This window comes from Haliaeetus leucocephalus, unplaced genomic scaffold (assembly GCF_000737465.1).
Source record: "Haliaeetus leucocephalus isolate CR32 unplaced genomic scaffold, Haliaeetus_leucocephalus-4.0 Scaffold555, whole genome shotgun sequence".
NCBI lineage: Eukaryota > Metazoa > Chordata > Aves > Accipitriformes > Accipitridae > Haliaeetus > Haliaeetus leucocephalus.
The window spans coordinates 9,438,684-9,462,934 of record NW_010972991.1 but is presented as its reverse complement, the minus strand read 5'-3'; the positions used below and the strand labels follow the sequence as shown (position 1 = coordinate 9,462,934).

At 40.1% G+C, this 24,251-nt stretch overlaps 1 protein-coding gene across 1 annotated transcript in view; it reads right to left on the bottom strand.

Annotated features, from left to right (window-relative positions):
• Positions 1 to 24,251, bottom strand: part of SAMD12 (sterile alpha motif domain containing 12) — a 169,749-nt gene that overhangs the window by 102,396 nt on the left and 43,102 nt on the right. The window contains exon 4 of the mRNA XM_010577125.1: positions 22,366 to 22,495. Coding sequence (XP_010575427.1) covers positions 22,366 to 22,495 — 130 coding nt within the window. The remainder of the gene's footprint in view (positions 1 to 22,365; positions 22,496 to 24,251) is intronic.

Below are 24,251 nucleotides of genomic sequence, written 5' to 3'. Positions count from 1 at the left end.
CATCTGAGAAAGAAAGGAAGACTGACAAAAGTCTGATACTTCTAAAGATAGTTACCAGGTTTTGATCTTTACCCAAGTACAAGAATTAATGGGATAAGATATCATTCCAGACCTGGGATAAACATGATAACACCACATGACAAAAGTAAATCACCTTCCTACAACCCTGCAGACTGAACACTTTCTGCGAACTAACTTCTGCAGCATGGGAAAGCACCTGCTTGTTGCAAGCCAGGAGCCTCTGCTGTTGCAGAGTGGCCGAGTAGTAGCAGAACTGCTATGGGACTGCTGTAACAAAAGCATGCACGGGTATCAAGAAAACTACTCTGCTGCCTCAAAGGTGGTCAATACGAAGACGGTTACTAATGGTTTGTACTGTTACGGTTCCTGAATGGTACAAAACTGTTAATAAGAAACATTCTTATTGCCACTTCCCACTCTAAGTTTTGAGATTCACCTTAGATATTTTCATTAGGCTTTAAAGCACCGTACTGACCACTGTAAAAGGTTTACCTGGAGAGGTGATGGAAGAGGTTGAAAGAACCATAATGCCAGGATTTTAGAAAGGTCCTGACTTACGCCCACAGGCATGCTGACAACAGGAACATTTGCATCTACAGGCAGAGGAGCATCCCCTGAGATGAGTCCTGACTTGCGGCATTTTGGAATTGCCAGCCATTCAATGCACTCCCCAAACTTGCAAAACCTTTCACTAAACACTTGCCTAGAAAAGAGAATCAATTCAAGTCTGCCTGAAGAAGTCCCAGAATGACTGGGGGAAATGGCTTTTAGCAAGCTGAGTATAGATCAGCACCCAGCTAACCAGGCTCTTAACATGGAAATGTTTCTTGCTACAACTGACTTCTGCAATGCAATCAAGAGTTTTCTGAAAGCAAGAGAGACCTGCACTTCAATACAGAGTATCAGATAATCTCAGTCACAGGAAACAGCCTCTGTGAAATGAAGTGATTTAAAAGAGAGAGAGGGGGGTGGGGGGAGAGAGAGACACTCTTATTTCAACTCTAGGAGCAGTTTGTACGAAATCCATGTTCTTAGATAAGAAATTTTACTTGTGTGATAAAGTAAAATATTGCCCCATATACACTTACCTACTTGAGTGTGAACTCATACAATGTGTTACTCATGACTGAGGCATTCATGCTGTCATTCATATTTTACATCTTCAATTTTAATAAGCTGTTTATTACAAAGTTTTTTTCACATAGTCCTTGTTCTGAACTTGTTATAAGGCCTGCCTGGATGTTACAGCAGTAGCGCTTCAAAACAGAAAGAGAGGAGTATAAAGCCATCAAATGACAAATGCAATGAAATTTCAGGATATTATTTATTATTTTTAATAATAAAAGCTCAATAGTATTCCCAGATGAAAGTTGTTCACATTAAAGCATTTCTATTGTAGAGTCATAAGGCTGTGCAATCCTAGAACAGATTTGCTTAAGGAGGCTAAATTGCTTCTCTACCAGCTAAGTTTCTATCTTCTCACATTGATACTACAATGAAAATAAAGCACACAAGTTATCTCCGGTGCCTTTCTTAAAACTCTTTTAGTCAGGTGATATTGTTATTTTTTATTCTTTATTATTATTTTTGCATTGTGGAAAAAAATGACACAAGTGGAAAGACAAACAAGTATAATTTTTCCTGACCTTTCTTTATTCTTGAGGAATAAAAAATTTGCATCATCTCTAACTGCTACATTCAGTCCAGCAGTAGTGTAGCAGGAAGGCAGTAAATACATTATTTCTCCTTCCATTAATGTAGTTCTATTTCTATATAGTCTTAAATACTTAAAGGAATTGAAAACATGATGGGTTGAGGTGGAGATCTATGGTCCAGATTTCTCTTGTTCTAACTTGAACTCATTGAAGATGTCTATGACCTGGTTCAGTGGGTTAGCAGCACATCGGTTTGGATACAAGTTATATTACTCATACCATTACAAGTTTTGAAAGCAATGCAGGACATCTAACAAGACACGCAGAAGATTTTTAAGTTACAGCATCACACCCGGCCTGGTTTCGGCTGGGATAGAGTTGATTTTCTTCCTAGTAGCTGGTACAGTGTTATGGTTTGGGTTCAGTATGAGAAGAATGTTGATAACACATGGATGTTTTCAGTTGTTGCTAAATAATGTTTATACCAAGTCAAGGATTTTTTCAGCTTCTGATGCCCAGCCAGTGAGAAGGCTGGAGGGGCACAAGAAGCTGGGAGGGGACACAGCCAGCCAGGACAGCTGACCCAAACTGGCCAAAGGAACATTCCATACCATGCGATGTCATGTCTAGTATATAAACTGGGGGGAGTGGGCCTGGGGGGAATTGTTGATCGGGAACTAAATGGGTGTTGGTTGGCGGCGTGGTGAGCAATTGCATTGTGCATCACTTGTTTTGTATATTCCAATCCTTTTATTATGATTGTCATTTTATTATTGTTGTTATTATCATTATTAGCTTCTTCCTTTCTGCTCTACTAAACTGTTCTTATCTCAACCCATGAGTTTTACTTAATTTTTTTTTTTCCCCGATTCTCTCCCACATCCCAGTGCGTGGGGAGGAGTGAGTGAGCAGCTGCGTGGTGCTTCGTTACCACCTGGGGTTAAAACACAACAAAACCTCTCATCATATTGTTGAGAGGCAACAGTCAATACAATTTAGTTTAACCACAGCTATTCCATTTTACACAGGCACTGGAGAGAGCCCTGGTTGTCCCCTTACTTGGAACCTGCCCCAACTCCTGCTTTTATAGCTCTGTTAAGCTACTGCCTGACAGCTGGCAAAGATAAAGCTCCCCTCTCTAGGGGTCAATTACACTGACCATTTTCAGTACATGGCCACAATACAGTTGCCTGAGGCATGACTGGGGAGTAATCAGGACACAGGTATGTGATCTCCCCACAAACTAAAATTGCACAGGATGGTAACAGCCACACACCAGTATTTAAAAATAGAGATGAAATCCTGCCTGGATGCCCCTGGAGCACGAAAGAACATATCAGTCCACAAAGAGATACTGCTTTACTGGCTGTATGAGTTATAAGGAACTACTTAGAAAATTTAGTATGCTTGCAAGAATTGCAAGAGGACACAAGGGCATCCACGCCTACTTTGTTGAGGGCAAATCCAACCTACTTCTAAGTTAACCCATTTCCAGTGTGGTTTGACAAACAGATGACATACAAAGTTCACAGACACAAGACACGTTAGTGCAAAACGATTTGAAGTTGAGTCAAACTAATTTGTTGTCTGTGTTGGGCCACTGCAGTTGCAATCAGTTTCGGTTCTTTTCAATAACCTCCTGCTGAGGACTATTACATGACTTGTCACTGTGGTTTACATAAAACAAAAAAAGTTCAATATTCCAGCTATGATTCTGGTCCAAGGTCAAATTTGGCAACTTCACTTTTCTGCACCCAGAGAAAGCCATTAATTATTGAAAACAGCAAGCTGCATATTTTTTTAAAAACTCATATATATCAGTCTAGAATTAGCAAGTCCTCAACTTCTTTGGGAAAGCTGTTTAATCATTTTGATATATTTTTGAGAGATACTATCAAAAGATACTGCTTCCCACAGTCTCTCGCTAGCAATTATAATTGCAGGTTTGTACAAGTGAGTATTTCAGACTACGACCGTTTATACTATTTTTTTACTGTGGGTAATTCATTGAGGTACAGAATGGATCCAGCACATCAAAGCTTTTGCCATACAAAAGTGTTAACAGCACTGCAGTTTACAGCGGTTTTTTTCTGCCAGATGGATGATCATATTGGTGTAACAGTTCCCAGCAATTTTTGCAAGTCAGCAATAGACTGCACAAGATTTAGTAGATGCTGTTTAGCTAGAGCTTGCTTACATAAAGAGTATGCAAATACTTGCTTACTACTGAAGGATTCACTCAGATGGGATGTAAAAAAACATATTTTACTTTGCCTTAAATTTTCAAGACTACTATGACTAAGAAGAGATGAAGTTTCCATCTTTTCCTGAAAGATGTATTCTGACATCTGGCATTCCAGAACAAGTAATAAATGCTCAGATACTGTAATTGTTATTTTACTGACAACTAACTAGCTCTCTAATAAAGGGGAAAAACAAACAAACAAACAAAGAATCAGTCCTGAAGCACACACAGAACACCTGGTGAAAATAAACAGTCTGTCAGGGAAATGAAAGCCAGGCATCATTCATCAAATTCAACAAAATAAAAAGGCTTTGTGAGTTCTTCAGAAGTGGTGTCTCTGAAGGTCAGAACTGTATTGCAACAGTAGGGATCTGTAAGTAAATACTGCAAGTTTTTCAAAGCAGACTTCCATCAATGTTGGCAGAAGTATCTCAAACTGGGGTTGTTCAGCCTGGAGAAGAGAAGGCTCTGGGGGGACCTTATTGCCGCCTTCCAGTACCTAAAGGGGACTTATAGGAAAGATGGGGACAGACTTTTTAGTAGGGCCAGTGGCGATAAGACAAGGGGTAATGGTTTTAAACTACAAGAGGGTAGATTCAGACTAGATATAAGGAAGAAATTTTTATGTGATGAGGATGGTGAAACACTGGAACAGGTTGCCCCGAGAGGTGGTAGATGCCCCATCCCTGGAAACATTCAAGCTCAGGCTGGACAGGGCTCTGAGCAGCCTGATCTAGTAGAAGATGTCCCTGCTGACTGCAAGGGGGTTGGACTAGATGACCTTTAAAGGTCCCTTCCAACCCAAACTATTCTATGATTCAAACACCACAAGTCTGGATCAAGTATGAAAACTGAAACAGATGCATATGGGCATATATTGTGTTCATTTAGGTTGTATTTTATGGATGTAAAAGTATTTGTGCCACCAAATAACCCAAAGAATCCATTTTTTAACTAAAATATTAACTATCAGTAAAAACTTCAAGCTCAAGAGGCACAGGGTTTTCTACTTCATCAGCCTGGTGGTTTTTGTGTGCTTTGTGGTTTTTTTTAAATACCCTTATTACTCCCTCACATCTTAAAATGTTCATCTCTTCTAGTACAAAACACAATGCGTTCGCTGAGCGCATGTAAAGTCAATATTAAAGCTGCACTGCTCACACCTCAGAAATCAGGAAATGTCAGCTTTCAGGTTGCATGACCACTCTTATCGCTATCCTTTACTCATACATATTACCACAGAGACTTTGGCTATGTGTTCATATAGTGGCTGCCCAAACACACAAGTTATTCTACCTTGTAGAAGACTGTGAACAACAAACTGTTGGAAGGCAGGAAGGTGTTAGGAGGAAATATGCTTGTCCTGTACTCACACTCCTCCCTAAACACTACTTTTGGACAAAGGGAGGATTCCAGGCTAGATACATCTTCGGCCTGATGTAGCACACTCATAACCATAGCTACTTCACTGCTTTAAAGATGCATATAGAATATTATTTGAAAACCATGTGTACTGAGGTATGAGAGAGAATCCATGAAAATTATTACACACAAAACCCCTGCATATACAACATATTATTTGTAAGAAATAAAACTTACTGATCATTATTTTTTATATAAAGAATGATAGTGTACTTCTAGTTTGAAAGAAAATCATTTTAAAATAAAGCAATAAGAGAAGAAAATGAAAGCTTCCATAAAAATATACACTTGATTCACAGAATAGCAGCAGCCCCTCTAAACAGACATTCCGTTTACACAGAGAAATGTGCAATGCAGCCAACAGACAGACTCGTTAACAATTAGGCATCGCATATATTCCTGACAAAGGAGACGAAATATGTGTTTTGGTACACACATACAGCACAGGTGTTGATGACTATGATTATAGCCGCTTGACACCTTTCATAATCATCAAGTGTTGCTGAATCACAACCACTGAGGCTGAAAATTTCCATGTCTTATTTTGCATAAGACTGATTTTTGGTAGGCTTAATTGTTGTTGCCAAAATTTCAACGGTTTTCAATACAAGGTCAGGGAAAATCCTTGCAGTTCAATTAAACGAATTAAATAACTGTTGGGAGGAAGTAAAAAACCCCACAGTTTCTAGTTGGAAAGCACAACTTGAGAGCAAGCCTTTGTGCCAACATGCCATCTTCATGAACATCTGTTTATGGTAGAACCTTTAAAGCATTTCAGTCTGCAACCACTCAACAGACCCACTCAAAAAGTCACTTCAAGAGACTGCATCCTCCAACCCCAGGCTAAGGGACAGAGTCATCCAAGCCAGGTAGTGCCCTTATGGAGCCAGATACAATAAGAGAAGAAAACTGTCCCTCCTGTACTTCTAAAGGTTTCCACTACTGGAAAAGAAGACTGTTCAACCAAAGGCCCAAAAATCTGAAAACGGAAGAAAAAAATTTTAAAAAGACTAAGACTAGGACAAGAAAATGATGGAAGGTCCCAGTTAGATATGACGAAAACAGAGCCTGAATTTGCAGTCTTTTGAATGGACATTCATCAGTACCTGAAACAGAAGGCTCTCAAGACTTCCTCTACTGTCAGCCAGTTGCTGTGAAATTCACTGGCAAAATGAAGCCCTCATTGTCCTCCAGTGACTGGTCCCTGTAGAAGATTAGAAACCAATCACATACATCTGTAATCGCCATAAGCAGTCAAGACAGCTCCACTGAATTCAGCTCTGGTGATAAACAATGTGGGAACCAATGCAGTTCAACACCGTGAGTTAAAGTTGCAGTTTGCAGGTGCATATGCATTGAAATATGTATTCCCCCATTGCAGTATCACAGACCATTCCCTCATAAGGCTCTACCTCGTTCATGGCCCCGAGTCTGACAACTGCTCATGAATACTCCATGTGATTCTTCATCTAGCCTGAGAGCTGCGCTCAGGCAAAGCTGTGTCATGCTGCAACAGTGCAGATCTACAAATTATGAAAACAATATTAAAGGTGCAGGAAATTAGACTCAGATGATCCAATGACAGTGTTTCTCCTTGAGCCATTCACACAGTAGTTTAAGGTTTAGCTTTGTCAAAAAAACAGTCTTGTACAGTTCTATGGCCAATGCATTTGTTTGACCTGAGTAGGTAACTGGTTCTGCTTTTGTTAAAGAAAATTCATGCACCAAGATAAAATCTCCTGGAAGCCTACAGTCCTTGAATTACTTTTCTGAACGGACACCAGAGAACACCTGAACTTCACAATCTGAATCCCTCAAGAACTTTTGCAAAATCTCAAACCCCAAGCTTAGGTAATCTATTTAAATCCAAAGAAGCCATAAGCACAGAAAAAAAGAAGCAATGGCATTTGCACAAGTAGAATATACTCTTGCCTAAAAATGGGACAAACACAGACAGTGTGAACCCTGCTTTCCTTTAGATTGATTCGATGTCTGCACTTTGCAGCTCTAAGTCCCATCCCAGCAACACAGCATTAGATCAGGAAACCTTATGGCACCTTATGTAGCATGTGGAGGCCAAAGATAGCTCCACGGTTAAAATCCTTCTATTGATCTGATCCAGGCTACATCAGTTGATGGCCCCATGTTTCTGAATCAGAAAAAATACTTGAAGTGTCATGCCTTTGGAATAAATAGCCTTCAAATAGTTATTTTCATTATCATTTTTATGACAGTGCAAGAGCCACTTCTGATGTTGCAAATGTAAGGAAATGCATAGCATGACATAAGAATTAGTTATCTGCCCTACAGTGCTTTTTATAGCAATTCCCAAGCAACAGCTCTAGAAGTCAGAGTCTCCTACCAGGCTGTGGGTTCTTGTACCTGTCCCAGCAAAAGAGCATCACATGCAGCTTCAGCAACAAACGTTTATCTGATCTAGAAAAAATGTGTAAATAGACATGGAAAACAGATGGTATTAATAGACTATGTAGGGAATCTTGTACAGAAATGATGCCTAAGAAGAGAATTAAAGGAACGGCAGGTATGTAAGCATGTATCAGCATCCCACTGGACTCAGGAGAAATGTGTAATAGATTGTTTACAGACGTCATCTTTGCATGTGTCACATTTGGTACATTTGCAAAACTCAATTCTAAATTCTAAAAGGGGAATTCTAAAAGAAGATAGAGGAGGACTTTAAATCTCAGAGTTAGACTTTCTATTTTACATGAATCTAACCTAACCTGCTCTCTGGTCAAACACAGAAAAATATAATATAGTCAAACCCTAGGAGAGCTGTTGGGAAAATACACATTACACTTATAAATTACTAACTGGTTTTACCACATAGTTTCCTAAGTACAAGTACTTACCCCGAATGTGATGTTTACAACAGGGGTACCTCTAGTAGCATGCAGGACCGCTCACATCCAGCTTGAAGTGGGAATACAAAGATAAATTGCCCTGATACCAAAGTTTTACCCTAGACCTAGTCTGACATACTGATTGAACAAGTACAAAAAAACACGTGTAGAGCACAGGAAGAACAGCTGAGTGACTGGCAGATTATCTTATTTTTAGTTTTGCTAACTAGTTTCTCCCGCTATGTGGGGTGCCTAGTTCAAGGCTCATTTGAGCTTCCCAGAGGCCTTTGCTTCTGAAGGCCTAGACTCTCAAGAAGCAGAAAAACAAAACCACAGATACAGATCACACCCTACCCAAATTCACACAAAGAGGCTGTAGAGTATACTGGAATCTAGAGACTGCAGATACTTCTGCTAAAAGACCACTGTGACCATGCAGCCTGGGTGCTGCATGTACACATACTTACCATGTATTTTTCCACCCACCTTTCTAACCTTTTAAAAACTTGATTCTGTTAGTGTCTACCCTTTTTCCTAGTAAGCACTTCCACTGCTGAATGACCTGCAAAGCCAGGATTCATTTTCTGATTACTGAATCACTCAAGCTTCCAATTTCAGCTTTTGAACGCACGCTGTTGTCCTGCTAAGTCCCTATACCCAGTTATCAAGTCACCTATCAACCTTCCTTTCAGCAGCTTCATCTCCTGTAACATGACAACACAAGGCTCATCTTCCAGGCTTGGGCAAAGGCTGGGCTCCACCTTCCATCTACTTCTATGCTATTCTTAGAATTAAAACATCACAACTGGACACAGTATCCTAGTAGGAGGCTTAAGCCACCTGACCTGTGTATGTTACAACAGTCCCTGCTATTCAACACAACTTTTGTAACAAGCGATTACATTAGTCCCATTAGCTTTGCGTTTAGAGTACACGTAACATGCCTACCTACAATAACTCCCAACTCATTTTCTTCTTTGACAGCCTGCTTTCCAAGGAAGAAGAGGCCATACCTGCAGGATGAAGGGATTTCTCATACACTGCACTATATTTGGCTACAATATAACAAGTTTTGTCAAAACCACTTAGCTAGATTATTTATATCACACTTGTACCATTAACCTGTCCTGCTAATTGTTTGCTGCCGCATCAACCGCAACACTTAGGCAACCAACACAGAAAGCCTGAATGAATCTGCACAACCAGCTAAACCAGGGGACACCAATAAAGGCCCTTTTCATTAGTGTCTCCCTACTGTGTATGGGCATCTGTCAATGAACCAGCCTGACTCCAGCATGCAGCGTACGGAATTAAAAGGCACATGTTTAATTAAGATGTCATGTGATCCTAAGCTGCATGCTTTGGGGGCAAAAAAAGATACTGTATTCCACTTGGTAGCTGTTAACTACTAAACTTGTACCCTTGCCAATGGAAAAGAAAAAAGAAGGAAAAAAGTACCAAGTTAGTTTGACAGGCTGGGCATCAAGATGACTGGTATTGACTATGCAATGCAATTCTTTGTTGACAGAAACCCAAATTAACTGTTCCATTATTTTGGCAGTACTGGCAAGAGGCTAACAGGTCTGTAGGTCCTTATGTTGAGTGTAATAAAAAGAAAAAGATCCCAGACCATTATTTTTTAACAGAAAGAAGCTTTCTCCGTGAGACGGACTTGTAATGAGTCACTGAGATATGGGTCTGAATGTGGCTTAATGTGACGTAAAAAAGGACTGTACATATCTGTGAATGGCAAATTCAGAAGTAGATTAGCTTAGGATAATGGTTACAGGTGACATTCATCACAATCAAGCTGTCTTTTGTTTGGTTTTGATAAGCCAATATATGACAAGCTCTATCTACATGCGTATAACATCCATAAACCAATGGACACAAGCATTCTAGCATTGCAATTTAACTAGTGCTTGACAGCAGACTGGATTGCAGTACTGCATAGATTTGATATGCTCATAACAGATTGTCACATTCCTGGCATTTCTCCAGACAGTGTTTATACTTAACAACAGCAACAAAAAGTTAGAACACGTAACAAACATTTCCTTAAAGGCCATTTGGGATTATTCCGCATTTGGCACTGTTTTTGAATAACCTTATTAATCCATCTTCAGGATCCGAGCTGTTATATTTAGAACAAGAACACATACCGCAAGATAAAATCTACATAACCTATTGAAAACAAACATTAAAAAGTGTACATTCAAAATGACAGTCAAGGAAAACCTTGACTAAATAGAACATCTGTGCCAATATTCAAAACCCAGCTGGACACAGTCCTGAACAATCTGTTCTAGCTGACCCTGCTTGAGCAGGAGGGTTGGACTAGATGATCTCAAAAGGACCCTTCCAACCTAAATAACTCCGGGATTTGGTGATTTTGACCTGCAAACAGGTAAGTAATCTTAATTCTGCAATTCACTCCACCTAAGAGAACCCGTAGAGAAAGTGACTGGGGTTTATACATATAAACTTGTTTGGGGGATCAAACAATTCTGTAAAAGACCTCCCTCTAATCACAGCACAATGTCACCAGGCCCTGTGCAATGCAGGTGCCCTGTCAGTACAGTTGACAGGACTGGGATTACATTGACGGCTTGTCTCAAATACATGGCATACTGACAAAAGATACACATTTCCTCAAGGGTATCATTGTTCAGCATTTCACAAAACAGAACAAAACCTCGAATTCCCCTTGGGGGAACATTTGGGTTTTTAAGTCAGTGATTAAGAAGCGACATTTTTGTCTGTAGAACTTGGAGGCTTCTCTCACCAACCTGGTGGGCAGGAATGCTGCTATGCTCCAAGCAGAGCTATTGGGGGACAGGGTGAGGTTCTTGAGGTTCTAAAGACTTCTGTGGGACAGCTCATGTTCTAACATGGTTTTGGGGTTTCTTTTGGGTTTTTTTATTTGCATTTGTTTGGCATTTTTTTCATCCTTTAACCTTGTTTCTGCTGTAAATATGCAGCAATATAGTCTGGAAAGACTGAAATCCACAGCAGACTGTATGTAATACCAGCCACTGAAGTTCAGTAAGAACAGAGCACCTGATTTTCAGCAGCAACACAGCCCTCAAATGTATGCATTCACATATTGGATTATGTTAGATAGTAGCTGTAGTTAATAGAAGCCATTAAAACAGGAATCCCCCAAGTTTTATCTAAGGTTAACCAAATGTTGATTGCTGTATAACAGAGTTTGCCTCTGATAAGTACTTTGGGGCTCAGTAAGGTTAATGAAACCCCAGGGGAGGGAAGACTGTATTTTGTTGGGTCTTTTTTAAAGAGTCATGCTTTTAGTGCACCTTATTAAGAAGGTTTATGGATTAATCTACATGTCCATGTTTCAGACTAAAATGGCTTATTAAGACCCTACTTTTTTGTGTGTTTAGGCTTATGTTTATAAGTTTAGGGTTTCTGTTCACAGATAACAAAACCAATTAAAAGCAAGTTTCTCACAGTGGATTCCTCTTTTTGAGTAGCAAGAAATTCTTCTGGCTGTATACAGGACAGAAAGCCTTCTCCTACATCAGTTAAGTGTTGATCACCACTAGGATCTGAGGAATCAGATAAAACACTTCACAGGGTGTGCAGATCCTTGTTGGGTAAACGGCTGAAAATCAATTCCTGAATGCAGTAAAGGCTTGGACACAATCCAGCCTTTTTGTTTGTTTGTTGGTTTGGGGTTTTTTTGTTTTGTTTTGTTGGGGTTTTTTTTGTTCCACTGAATTCAGAGGAAAATGCTGGAGCTGGGTTCTTATATTTTTGCTAAAAGAGCCAGGTACTTGTGACGTCCCTCCGCTGTGCATTCTATGATAACAAGGGTAAAGCTCAGTGTCAAGTGCACTGTACCAGACCCTGTCAGACTTTCAACCTGTTCAATTAACTACATCAAATCAAACAATAATTTTCACTGGAGCACTGGGAAGCACTTCTTTTTTACTGAAGCCTACTCCCTTGGCAAATCTTGACTTTCAGAGGCCAGCTGTTTTAGCACTTGAGCGGTTCAAAAAAAAGGCAGCTTTGGATTTTATTTTTATTATAATACGGGGGAGGTAGGGAGGAGAGGGGTGCTGCTTCCTCCAGTCTCTTTGCTCGCTGTAAAAAGCTCAGCTGGCTGGGCTGATATTTCCAAATACAGAGGCATTTTCAAAGGAGGACGTGAAAAAACTAGGAACTGGCAAGCTAATTAGGAGAGACTGAAAGCTAGCGGTAAGGGCGGGCTTGTCTTACACCCTGATTAGGTGTAGCCGTCCCTGACTACACAGATGCTGATAGTCTGTTGGGATAAAACCTCCTGGAGTAACTCCTACCATTTGGCTTCAGGCTGGAGCCCAGGCTCCGCTCCGCGCCGGGCAGCCGAGAACGGCGGAGCCCGGCGGCCGGGGCGTTAGCCGGTGCGCCAGCTCCCCCCCGCGGAGCCGAGCGGTACTGCAGCCCGCCGGCGGCGCCGAACCTCTCCCCGGCCTTCGCCCAAGGAAGGGGTGAAATACCGCTCTTTCCCCAAGGGCGCTGCCGACTCTTTCCAAACACCAACCCGGAGGCACCCGGGGAGTACTGGAGGCTACGTGGGGCCGTTTGCCTTCGCCCGGCAACAGCGGGGGAGTTTGGGGTGCAGGCACCCGCGCGGGGCCAGCCCCGTTCCCGCTGGCGATGCCCCGAGTCCCGACGAAGGGTCCGGGGGAGAGAAAGCAGAAAGCAGCTGAGGACACGGGGCCACGGCAGAGGGCAACGCTTAGGATACGAGTTAATCCATTTGTCAGAAATTTGGTGCGAGAGCGGATGTCTTGTCTACATATATACATTAAAAAAAATAGACACCACGAAGAAGCTGGAATGGCAGCATAATCGACGGAGGGCGCCTGGCTCGGGAAGAGTCGCGGAGGGTTAGACAACAGTGAGAGTCGAAGGCGAGAGAAGGAACACCGTGAATTGCAGACCGATCGGATGAGAGAGATTAAATATGCTCTCGCTTGTTTGTGTCACAAAACCGAAGTCAAACTCTTGGTTGTGCCTTCCTCCAGGTTCAGATTACAGGACAGCTTCCTTCTGCGTTTCATCATTAGGTTAGCTGTGTTATTAGACCGGGGAACACTGCCAAATAATTATAAGATTACAATAAGACTAAATCCCTGTATCATGAATAGCACATGCTGGCAAGTAACAAGCTGAAATAAAAAGAATCAGCTCTAGCTGCTCACTGATATCACAAACACACACCCACCAAGCAGCAAATTAATTCATTTCTTCAAAGTGAAGAATTGTAAGGTCCTCTAACAACTCCTCCACTTAATCACCGGAGTCTTCCCCATCTAAGTTTTCCTTACCTACAACTGAGCCATAAAATTGACTTTGTGTCTGCACAGCAAAGACGACAAATACTCCTTCCTAGATGGTAGCACAACTAATCTGAAAGGAGACCCTCCAGTACCTCCCATTTTTGTCCTGGTTCCTACCAGAATGGGAACCAGAACTTCTGAAGTGCTCCAGGTGAGCCTGACTTGCTGGGAAATGAGAACCCAGCGGTACTAACCAGCAGTTTAACTGAGCTGAAAAAATAAGTTCCAGACAACAGATACAGCAGAAGTTTTAAAAAAGCAACACAGAATTACAGCTTAATAAGACTTTGGTCAGGGCACAATATTTGGAATCAACACAATTCATAGGAAGGCCTAAATATTCAACGACCAGTTCTAAACTAAGGACACCGTCCTTTGAGTGGAAAGACTCCAGGCTGTTATGCACCATATTGCAGTAGTTCATCAGTATTAATCAAGTGGAGAAATAAAAAAGGAAATAAAGAAGTACTATCAGGGTTAACAATGCTACATCCTATGGCTTCAAGCTGTTCCTTGGAGGTCTCCACGTGACAACAGTGCTTCACCCTGCCTAGCTTCTAGATAATGGGATCACACAGCCTAGTGATCGATTAAGGAACATAGTAAATGTAATAATGTAATCACTAACAGTTGGTGATGGTTCCAAAAACCTGTAGAAAAAGAACTTCCTAAGAAATAAAATGAGAGGGTAGAGCTTCAATAGTTGGCAAAGTGTTAGAACTATTAATAAAGTAATCAATGGCCTTGGAACACAGCTAAAGAAAAAATAGTTGATAAAAAGCATGCTTCATCAGGAACATGTGAAGGGTCACAAAACAAAAGAAGGTAGACAAAGGAAACAGGGTGAACATAAAAGGGGTGTTTTCATAACATCTTTTCTTAGCTATATTAAGTGCACTAAATTAATCTGTTCGGAGGCATCCCTCGCCCCTCCATTGATTACTTCAGCAGTTTATTCTCTTACCCTTGGTCTTACAAATCCCACTTAAGTTGGATGCCTGAGTCACCCAAGATAGATAGAGTAAGCACCCAAAGGCTAAATCAGTAGCTCCTCAGCTTTTTGGCTCTGTCAGTGGATCACAATCAGTGTTCAGTTCTTCTTGCAGACACACTGCGCAGCCTTATCAGCAAACTAGGAAATATCACAAAGCTTTACAATATGGTTTGAGAATTCCTGAAATAGGCTTTGCTAAGACATTTGATACAGTTTTCCATATCTTACCCTAATTCACATTTTTAGCTCCCCTCTGAGTAAGGAACAGAAATTGATTTTGAAACTGGCTGCCACAGTGAGAGGTTCTGGGGTTGAGTTTTACACGATACTGATGTGAATCAGTGTTTTGTAGAGAATACAGTGGATCAGGTTTACAAAGGCTGTACAACAAAGACCTTTTAAAGGAGAAGGGTAAAAGATTATATGATCTCTAGTTAGTAAAAGTTGACTAAAATAAATCGAACAAGATTAAATTAAAAATGCAAAAAACCCTTGTGTTAGAGGGAAGGAATAATCCAATTATCATTGCATGTGATTATGAAACATTAATTCCCCAACATGTGACAGCACTTGAGGAGTAAGTACTGAGGAGCAAGTAAACACTGCTTCAACTGAAGAGCAATACACCTTTTTCTCCTGTCACCTAAACACTAACACTCTAAGAGTACAGAAGAACTTACCTAAGCTGACAGGGAGTTTCAGATCTGAAGCTAAGGGACAGGAATTATACTTTTCAGTTCAAAGATTATTTGGATTCTGTGTTATACATCAGGTAGGAGTAAAAACTACAGCAAATCTGGCTACCATGGCTTTTGCTGAATTCTTATATAGCAACAGAGTAAAGAAAAAGAGGTAGCTGGAGTGCAATTCACTTCTGAGTATGCTGTAGAGCAATCGTTTATTGAAACCACGAGAGATCTTCCCAAGTAGCTACAAGTGGAGAGAGCATACCAAGGAAAAGCAACCAGACCCAAGAAAAATCCAGTAAGACAGGATAATAATAAGATGGTGTAAAAGATTCATCAGCTACTAGCACAGCAGATCTCAAAGCTGATAACAGAGCAGGAGCATGGAAACTGTTCCTTCGGAATTTAATAGATATAGAAGCAATAACATTAAGATGTCACTGGCAAGCAAGGCCAAAAATGCTTTAATCGCCCTTCAGCAAGTTCCCTTTCCTATTAAACAGAACAGATGATAATATCATTTCTTCCACACAGGATTTTATGTAAAAAATAATGGCATTAGACACTCTCCACTGGTTTGTGCACGGAAGAGAAGATAGCTCCACTTTGTGACCAATTGACTCGATTTCTTCTTACGTATATAGGGCCCAGTTCTCCTATGGACAAGCAGCAAGTTGTTTTAGCAATGAAGACTTTGTCATGGCAGCTAGTTAGAAAATGTTCTCCTGTTCCAGGTTAAAAAAAAAAACAACTCATAAAAAAAGATTACTTTCTGCCATAATGCACCACAGATTATTTTTCACAGAAAAGCCAATTTATCAGAAAATAATCAACTATGTTAATACTTAAGTTACAACTCCCGTAAAGTGCTCGGGTGCCTCATTGTCTCCTTCTCAAGTGCAGATGAGCCTTCCTAGTCATACCAGATCTCTCATGAGCCGTTATAGTTTTGCCTCCTGTTGTGGGAGTTCACTATATATTGCATGAGCTATAATCTGACTGAAAAGCCAGACCCAGGAACCATTACTGAGACGTGAGAGAAATTTACTTTCATGCAAAATTTTCTTTATCAGTAAGAGGCTGAACAATGAAAAAAAGATACTACTTTCCAACTATTTGGCTCATCCAACTTCTTTTGCTTCTATGCTATATAAACACAGGGTTACATTAATATATTTCTGATATTATTTTCTGTGCAAAAAGAACAGTTGCCACATATTATGTAAACAGAAGCCTTAGCCCAATGCCCATCACTCTTTGATGTGTTCCACATGTTAAAAATTTGAAAGCAGCCAAGTATGAAACAGGGAGAACTCTTTAGTCCCTCACACTTTCCAACACGAGCATCACAGCTCCACAAAGAATGCTACAAATAAGTCTGACCTTATCCAGGCAGCAGAATAAAAGCTCTCTCTAGGGTGAAACAGTGATTTTACTTTATTTTTTAAACTGCAGATGGATGTAGTCAGGACTGATCTGACAGCCCACCAACCAACATTGCTGTTAAGAACTCACAGAAAGAGCAGGGAAAAGTGGCATAAATAAGGACCGTGGCAAGGCCAGCTTAAGCTTTGCACCACAGAGAAGGGAAGGGCTTCATGGAGATGGCTGGAGATGGAAGTTGCTTCTACAACACCACTATCAGGTAAACACTGCTTGGGAAGAGAGATCTATTGTGCTGAAGAGCACTGTCACATGCAAAACAAGGAAGATAACTAAACTTTTATCAGAAATACCCTCCATTTGGATATGATGAAGGTTCTTTTTGTTTCTGCCAAAAACCTCTTTTCTTCTGTGAATAAACCAGATGCTTTCATGAGATATATGACAGTGCTGTGAATGCTCTGAACTTGCTACAGGTTTGGGACCAAACAGAGAAAAATGTGATAAGCAAAACTTTAATAATGATTTAAAGGAGGCTAAAGTATTTCCCACAACACCTTGCCCTAACCCAGGACCTTCTTCACTTGGTACCCGTCCTACACCTGATTATAAAAACAGTCCTCTACCACAACCTAGAGGGTAGGTTGTGACCAGTTTATAAGGAACAATAGAACACTGTCCAATAAAATAAGCTAAGAAAAGGTGCCGGTTTGTGTAGTCTTCTGCAGTGTAACTACAGTAGGATCTGTGAGAAGACTCTGAAGGGCCAGATGTCAGGTAACACAGATGGGGAAACATCAGGGTGAACACCTATTGAGGTCACCTTACAGAAGACCTCACTTTGCTTCTTGCATCGGGCCTCACATTAGGTGTGCTCTGTCACTGGCATGAGAGATATTTTGGGTCAATGTGATACTCATCAATAATGGAAGGATGAAAGATAACAACATTGGGATCACTTGCCAAGGGAGGGATCAGGAAGTGAGCAGTTGTTCCAAACAAAACGGACCCGTTAACAGGAAGACTCAGCTGGCTCAAATAACATCTTTTATACACATATTACAACACATTTAACAACACTGGTATCTTTATCTCCGTTGTACAGATGCCAAAACATATATGGGCGGGATGAACATGATCAGGAGGTCACAACATGGTGAATAAAGCCACCTGTTTTCAGTCACCCTTCCTGCCCCAGAGGTAGGAATGAGACCCAGGCTTCCTGTGCTCTATTGCACATCTCTCATCCCAGGTCACTTCGTTGGCTGCAGCACAAAACTCCACTGAGTTCCATGAAACAAAGGGCGTAATTAAATTATATTTGTTCTGGAAATTGGAAAGATATCTGCCAACACTTTGATAAGAAAAAGAAGCCCTTTCTCTGTCTGGAGAGAGTAACTTAGAACCTTAGGATTCAGTGTGCTTCCTAAGAACACCAGAGTAACCTGAAACGGAGCCAAGATTTCTCCAAATTCCAGTGTAGTATCTTAAACCACAAGACCATCCCTTCACCAACGTGCTAAATAACGAGTATTTCAGCTGATATGATAAACTCCTAACATTTGCTAAGATATTACTGAAGTGAAAAAAAAAATCAATTCAGATATTAAAACCAAGATTTTACATGAATTTCATAAAAATATATGTCAATATAGCTGATTCAAATGCAAGCATCTTTAGCGGTTACAGAATTAGCCAGATTTTAAGGCTTTTTGCAGCAGGTTTTCAGTAGCAGTTAGTATTTCATTTTCCGAGGTGCCATTTGGTATTTAATAAATATTCATAAGTTCTGGTCCCTTCTAAAACTAAAAAGAGGTTTTCTTAAGTCCTGTTCCTTTCCCATTAAAAGTTTAATCTAAAAAGGCTTGAGTCCTTTCAAGTACCTCCTATCAAATTCCTTCACTTGGACCAAGGTACCTCTTGGATATTACTTTGACAGAATGAGGTTTGTTTAATGATCACAGCATTAAAACCTCATGCTCTGAAGACATGCATTAGCACACTGGGGAACATGGCATAAAAACAAGAGGTGAAGCAGGGTTTCTTTCCTTCCTTCCTTTCAACAAATCACACATCAATAGGCAGTTACCTCGACATCATCTTTATTACTTTATCAATGGAACATTTTCTCCAAAGTAGGCATTCCTTAGTCATTCTATGCCCAGTCTTGCTCCTGTTAATGCTGAGACATTGCAAAAATCTTCATTTGTTTCAATGGTACAGGATAAGACCGTCAAAGAACAACTCACCTCTCAAGAACTCCATAGTCATTTAACAGTATTGCTGCCTGGCAAATTCAAAGCCACAAATGCACACTGAAAGCAAGGTCCATTTCTCAGGCTTGCCTCCTGGATTGTACTAGTATAAATGAGTGTAAAAAGATGGCCAGTCAGAGCAACTTTTTATGTCCCCTCACACTGGTAAATGCCCACACCAGTTGTAGAGCCTCCAGTGACATGGCCCTACCATTACCTTGCTTTCTTGGCTGTACAGGCCACTGTCACCTTTGTTCCCCCCTTTTTATTGTCTTATTTTTCCTACTGCTGCTAATTCCTATCAGGTGCCCTTAGATCTCACTCAGTATTAGTCCTTCAAATTCTTTTGGTTCTAGCTTTGGGTCCAACACAATGAAAATGACCACTGACCTGTTGCTGAATAAGTCAACTTAACCAAATGCTCTGGTCACTGAACTCAAGGATTTTGTGTATAAAAAAAGTCTCCCAATTTCTTATTAGACCCTTCCATATTTAATTCTCCCTAACTGGCTGCAAAATGCATTTCACTGGTTGTGAGGTACTCAGTAAATTCTCAGCAAATCATAGGACCGCAGAAGAATTCAGATTGGAAGAGATCCCAGCAGATTTCTAGCCATACCTCCTGCTCAAAGCAACATCAGCTACAAAATAAGGTCAGGTTCCTCAAGGTTTTATCTAGTTGGCACCTGAAACCTTCCCAGGACAGAGACTGCACACCCCATCTGAGCAACCTGCTCCAATGCCCAACCACCTTCATGGGGAAAAAGTTTCTCCTTATGTTCAGCCTCAGACTCTTGTTTCAACTCAAGTCTGGTGTCTCTCATAAATCACTCTGAAGTCTGTGGCTCCATCTTTTTTATAACATCCTTCTACATACCAGGGGCTGCTGCTAGTCCCCTCACCCCACTTCAGCAAGCTGCCTCTTCTCCAGGCTGAACAAGCCCAGCTCCCTCAGTCCGCTTCCTACAGGGCAGGTGATCCCGTCCTGAGCATCTTGGTAGCCATCACCTGAACTTGCACAGGAGTGCAATTTCCAGCACTGGAGATCCAAGAACTGGAGGCTAAAAAGAGCAGAGTAAAGGGGAATAATCACTATCCCTGTTAATACTGCCCACGATTCTGTTAGCATTCTTTGCTGCCAAGGCACAACACTGGTTCATTTCATCTTCCTGCCTATCAGGACCACAGGTCCTCTCCACCAAAGCCACTTCCCAGCCAGTCAACCACAGGCTGTATTGGGTGCAACTGGCTTGGCCTTCCCAGCTGCAGAACTTTGCATTTGTCCTTGTTGAATTTCATAAGGTTCCTGTTGACCCATTCCTCCAGCCTGTGTCTGGTCCCTATGCCTAGGTCCCTACAAATGGCAGCCCTAGTCTTGAGTCTGTGCACTGTTAGCCCCAATTTGGTGTCATTTGCAAATCTGATGAGAGTACACTCTGTCCCATGGCATCCTCAAAATCACTGTTAATATAAAGCTCTTTTTTCTTACTATGTAAATCACCAGATTAAGCATTTTTTTTCTTGCACATTTGCAGCTGCTTTCTGTCAGGAGTGGTAAAAATAAAATCTCCACAAAGAAAAGGACATTTTGGTTTGCATTTTTGCCCCCAACTCAATAAACTGTAATCAGCAACTAATAGTCCCAAGTAAAATGCCACACTTTTCAACACCTATGGTTAATAACTGCTAGATATGTTTGCCCAAGACGATTTTCCTGGCTTATGACCATGCCTTAGATTTTATCTTCAAACAAAGTTTAAATATCCTTTCCATGTCACTTTCTTCAAGTTCTTTTCCATCATATTTTTCCATATCAAAGCAGCCTGTAAAGTCACTTAATTCCTGAGAAATTTTCAACAATCACATCACTTTTCCATAGCCATCTCTGGAAACAGTTACACTACCTTGGCTTAATCTTCATATTAGTTTCCATGCTCCTTTCATGCTCTACTTTTTTTGAGCTACAAATCCACTGTTCTATCCCCTTATTAGATTTCAAATAATCATAGTCACAGGGACCAACAGCACTGGAAATATCCTCCCGAGTTATTGATTTCACTCATAATATTATCACAATGTATTTTTATAAAATCCGTACAAACATTGATTGTGTTTCTTCATTTCTTTGGTAGTTACTGAACTGACGTTATTTTCTTTCCTGCAGACTTACTTTCTAACACTCATACTAATATTTTCCGTATACCTCTTTTGTGTAAAGAAAGATTGATCTTGATTCTTCTTTTTCAAAGAGGTCTATAAAGTTTGAAGTTTTGCACATCTGCAATGAAACTACAAGGTTTCCATCTATGTTTATGTTGAAATGAAAACAACTTTTTCTTCCTTTCAACTCCATCTCACAGTGCCTTAATCCTAAAAAGAGTCAATATGATAGTAAAACAGTACTAGAAAAAAATTTTAAAATAGCTTCAATTTTTTCTGGTAGCGCTCTGGATGCAGTTAGCATTGTACACATGGGTGGAGACACAGACTACATTCCTATGGATTGAATTCAATAGATGATGACTTAGAGGAAATGGGCACAATGGTTATGTACTAAAACTCAACACTTACCAAACCAATACAAACACTTCTCACATGAAAGGGTGTATGCTATTCATGGCTACGTAGTATACAAATATTGGTAGTTTAGACTGCCATGTTTGCAATCATTCGTATATTACCAGAAAGGAAAGAATAGCAACAGGAATCAATGTAAAATTTGAAACACCACAACTATATACGAACAGACACTCATTGAAACATACAGTAGTTAACAATACATTATTGTTAAGACTGAGATTTTATATGAAAATCAAATCTCTGCTTGATATTAAATGGCTGAATGCCAATTCCCAGTTTTGTATACCACCACTTGAGAGAACAAATTAGTGTTCCACATTAAACTTTTTACAGATTAATTACTGCCTGGGATATAAGTAAAAATGCTAGTTAAGTCCCAAGTTACATCTGTATTTATATTAATCCAGTTACTCTGCTAAACTCGTTTCAGTTCAAAGTGGTCAGCTTTGAAAATACCACTACAGCAAACTGAGTAGGAGTTAACAAGTCAAGCACATCAACAAATTCAATATCAACTTCGAAAGTAAACAGAAAAATAAAATAGAAGAATATACTAAAAAGCATCATTGTAAGACAAGACACATTTTTCCTCATAGGACATTTCTTATAGTTTTTGAGGGGTTTTTTATTTATTTGGAATGAACAGGGTGTGGCTCTTACCCACATACAGACTGACTTCTTTCCTCATGATATTAACCCTGAATAATCTGAAATTTATCTTTTGGAGAGATGGGGAAATCACTTACCACATCCTATGAAAACTGGTATACTCCCCCTGCTCTAAACCTTGCAACTCTCTAGTCAAACAATCAACAAAAAGCCCTCAGTGCACAGTCACAATCTATTAACAGCAAAGTAAAACAATTTGCCACATTTTAAGTAAAATATTTCTGATAGTGCATACTTTACCAGTTATGTCATGCTGTTTGAATGACTCACTGTAGATTTGATACTGATTAGGGCAATGTTTCTTCAGCCATTTGCAGACATCCTGCTGGGTCCATAATGCCACAGGCTTGGTCAGCTTCACAGTCCCAGACTATAAACACAGAACAAAGAACAGAAATGATGTTTAGTCCTCACACAAGTTTCAGAAATATTAATCTGTGATGTCCGTACATGATATTAAAGCAATAAATGCAAGATAGGAGCTGCTCTGACTGGCAGATATCCAATAATCACCAGTACGTTACACAAGACCCAGCTCTTCAAATATGTCACACGAGAATCACACACAGTGAAAGTTTCTTTATTATGCATTGCATACAAGTTCCTTGCATCAAGGAAACATATCGCATGATGTCTTACTTGAATAACAGTTTAAAGAGTGACCAACTCTGTACCCAAAGGGCAATAGTTGCAGCCTCTGAAGCCTTCAAATTCACAAGAGGGATGTATGTATGTTTGTGTCCCAGTTTGGATGTAACCATGGAAGACCAGGAGTATCCTCAGGCTGGGCATGTTCCTCAACTACAATTTGCCCTTCAGTGCAAACAAGCTTAAAGACTGGTTCAACTGGAAAAAGGAGACTATACACCAATGGAGGTAGAGCTGGTGTATCGGTTCATACTGAGCATTTCAGCTGACATCCTTCTTAGTCCGAGTGATGTTTACAAGTAGTTTTAGTTTTTCTGCTTTTTTGCCTTTAACCCTCCTATAATCACCATTATGTGAAATAAGTAGAACTCCTGCTTAAAACAGTTGCTTCTTTAGAAATAAATGGAAAAAAAAGACCACTGTTCAATACTTTCCTAAAAATTCAGTTTTATCATAGATTATCTGAGCAGTTAACAGTTTATACACAAATCATTCATAAATTAAGCCAATTGCATTATCATATGTAGAAAGTCACCTTTCATTTAATCAAACAATTCACCTTTGCACATACACATTTTTAACTATATAAAAATGCTGAGTTCTAGATGACCTGAACTGCAGGGATTTAAACCCTCTTGTCAAAGTAGGCAAAACAACAAAAAAAAGAAAATATATTCAAAGTGACTTCATCTTATTTGCAACACGGTCTGCCCAGGAGACTAAGAAAATCTTGAACAGATGGGCTGTTATTACCAACAATAAATATTTTACATTGGACATTGCTGATGTAAGTGGGTGTGAACACCAATGTAGTCATTTACTTCATGATTTTGTCAAAAGAACCATGTCTACGGAATAAAATCAAAGTATCTTTGTTCCCATTCTGTGCATGCAGAATACCTGTCCTCCAGCTCCTTGATGGTGCAGAAGGTTCAAGAGAAGTTTTTCTGCACAAATTTGAGGTGTAGTGGAATGTCATCTCAAACGTTCTTCTCCATTAGGACTCATGACAGATTCCCTCAATACTGACAGTCAGGGTTTATCCCAACATTTACGCAGCTGTACTTTGTCAGACAGACCTTTTCAAAGTTGCTTTGAAATTCTTCATTACTAGAACCCCAAAGGACCAAAGCAGTTTTAAGCTAGTGCTTTGCATGTCCTATTAAGTCCATAAAGTACACCATGCAAAGATATTAAGTTAGGGCCAGGGAATATGGCAGAGCTAGAATTCCAATGGACAAACATGTCTTGAATTCCTCAAGTCCAATTTTTGCTATCTCTTTTCCATTGCCTGTGTAGAAGTTAAATAAACAGCAGGAAAATTATAGTTGAGTATATAATACAAAGCACATCCCTTAGCTCAGCCTTTTTTGTTTTGAACAAAAGTACACTCACCAGAAACATGAATCCTGCTTCAAACACACGAATAGGCACCGTCCACATTTAGAGGTATCACAATAACACACTAACCACCCCAA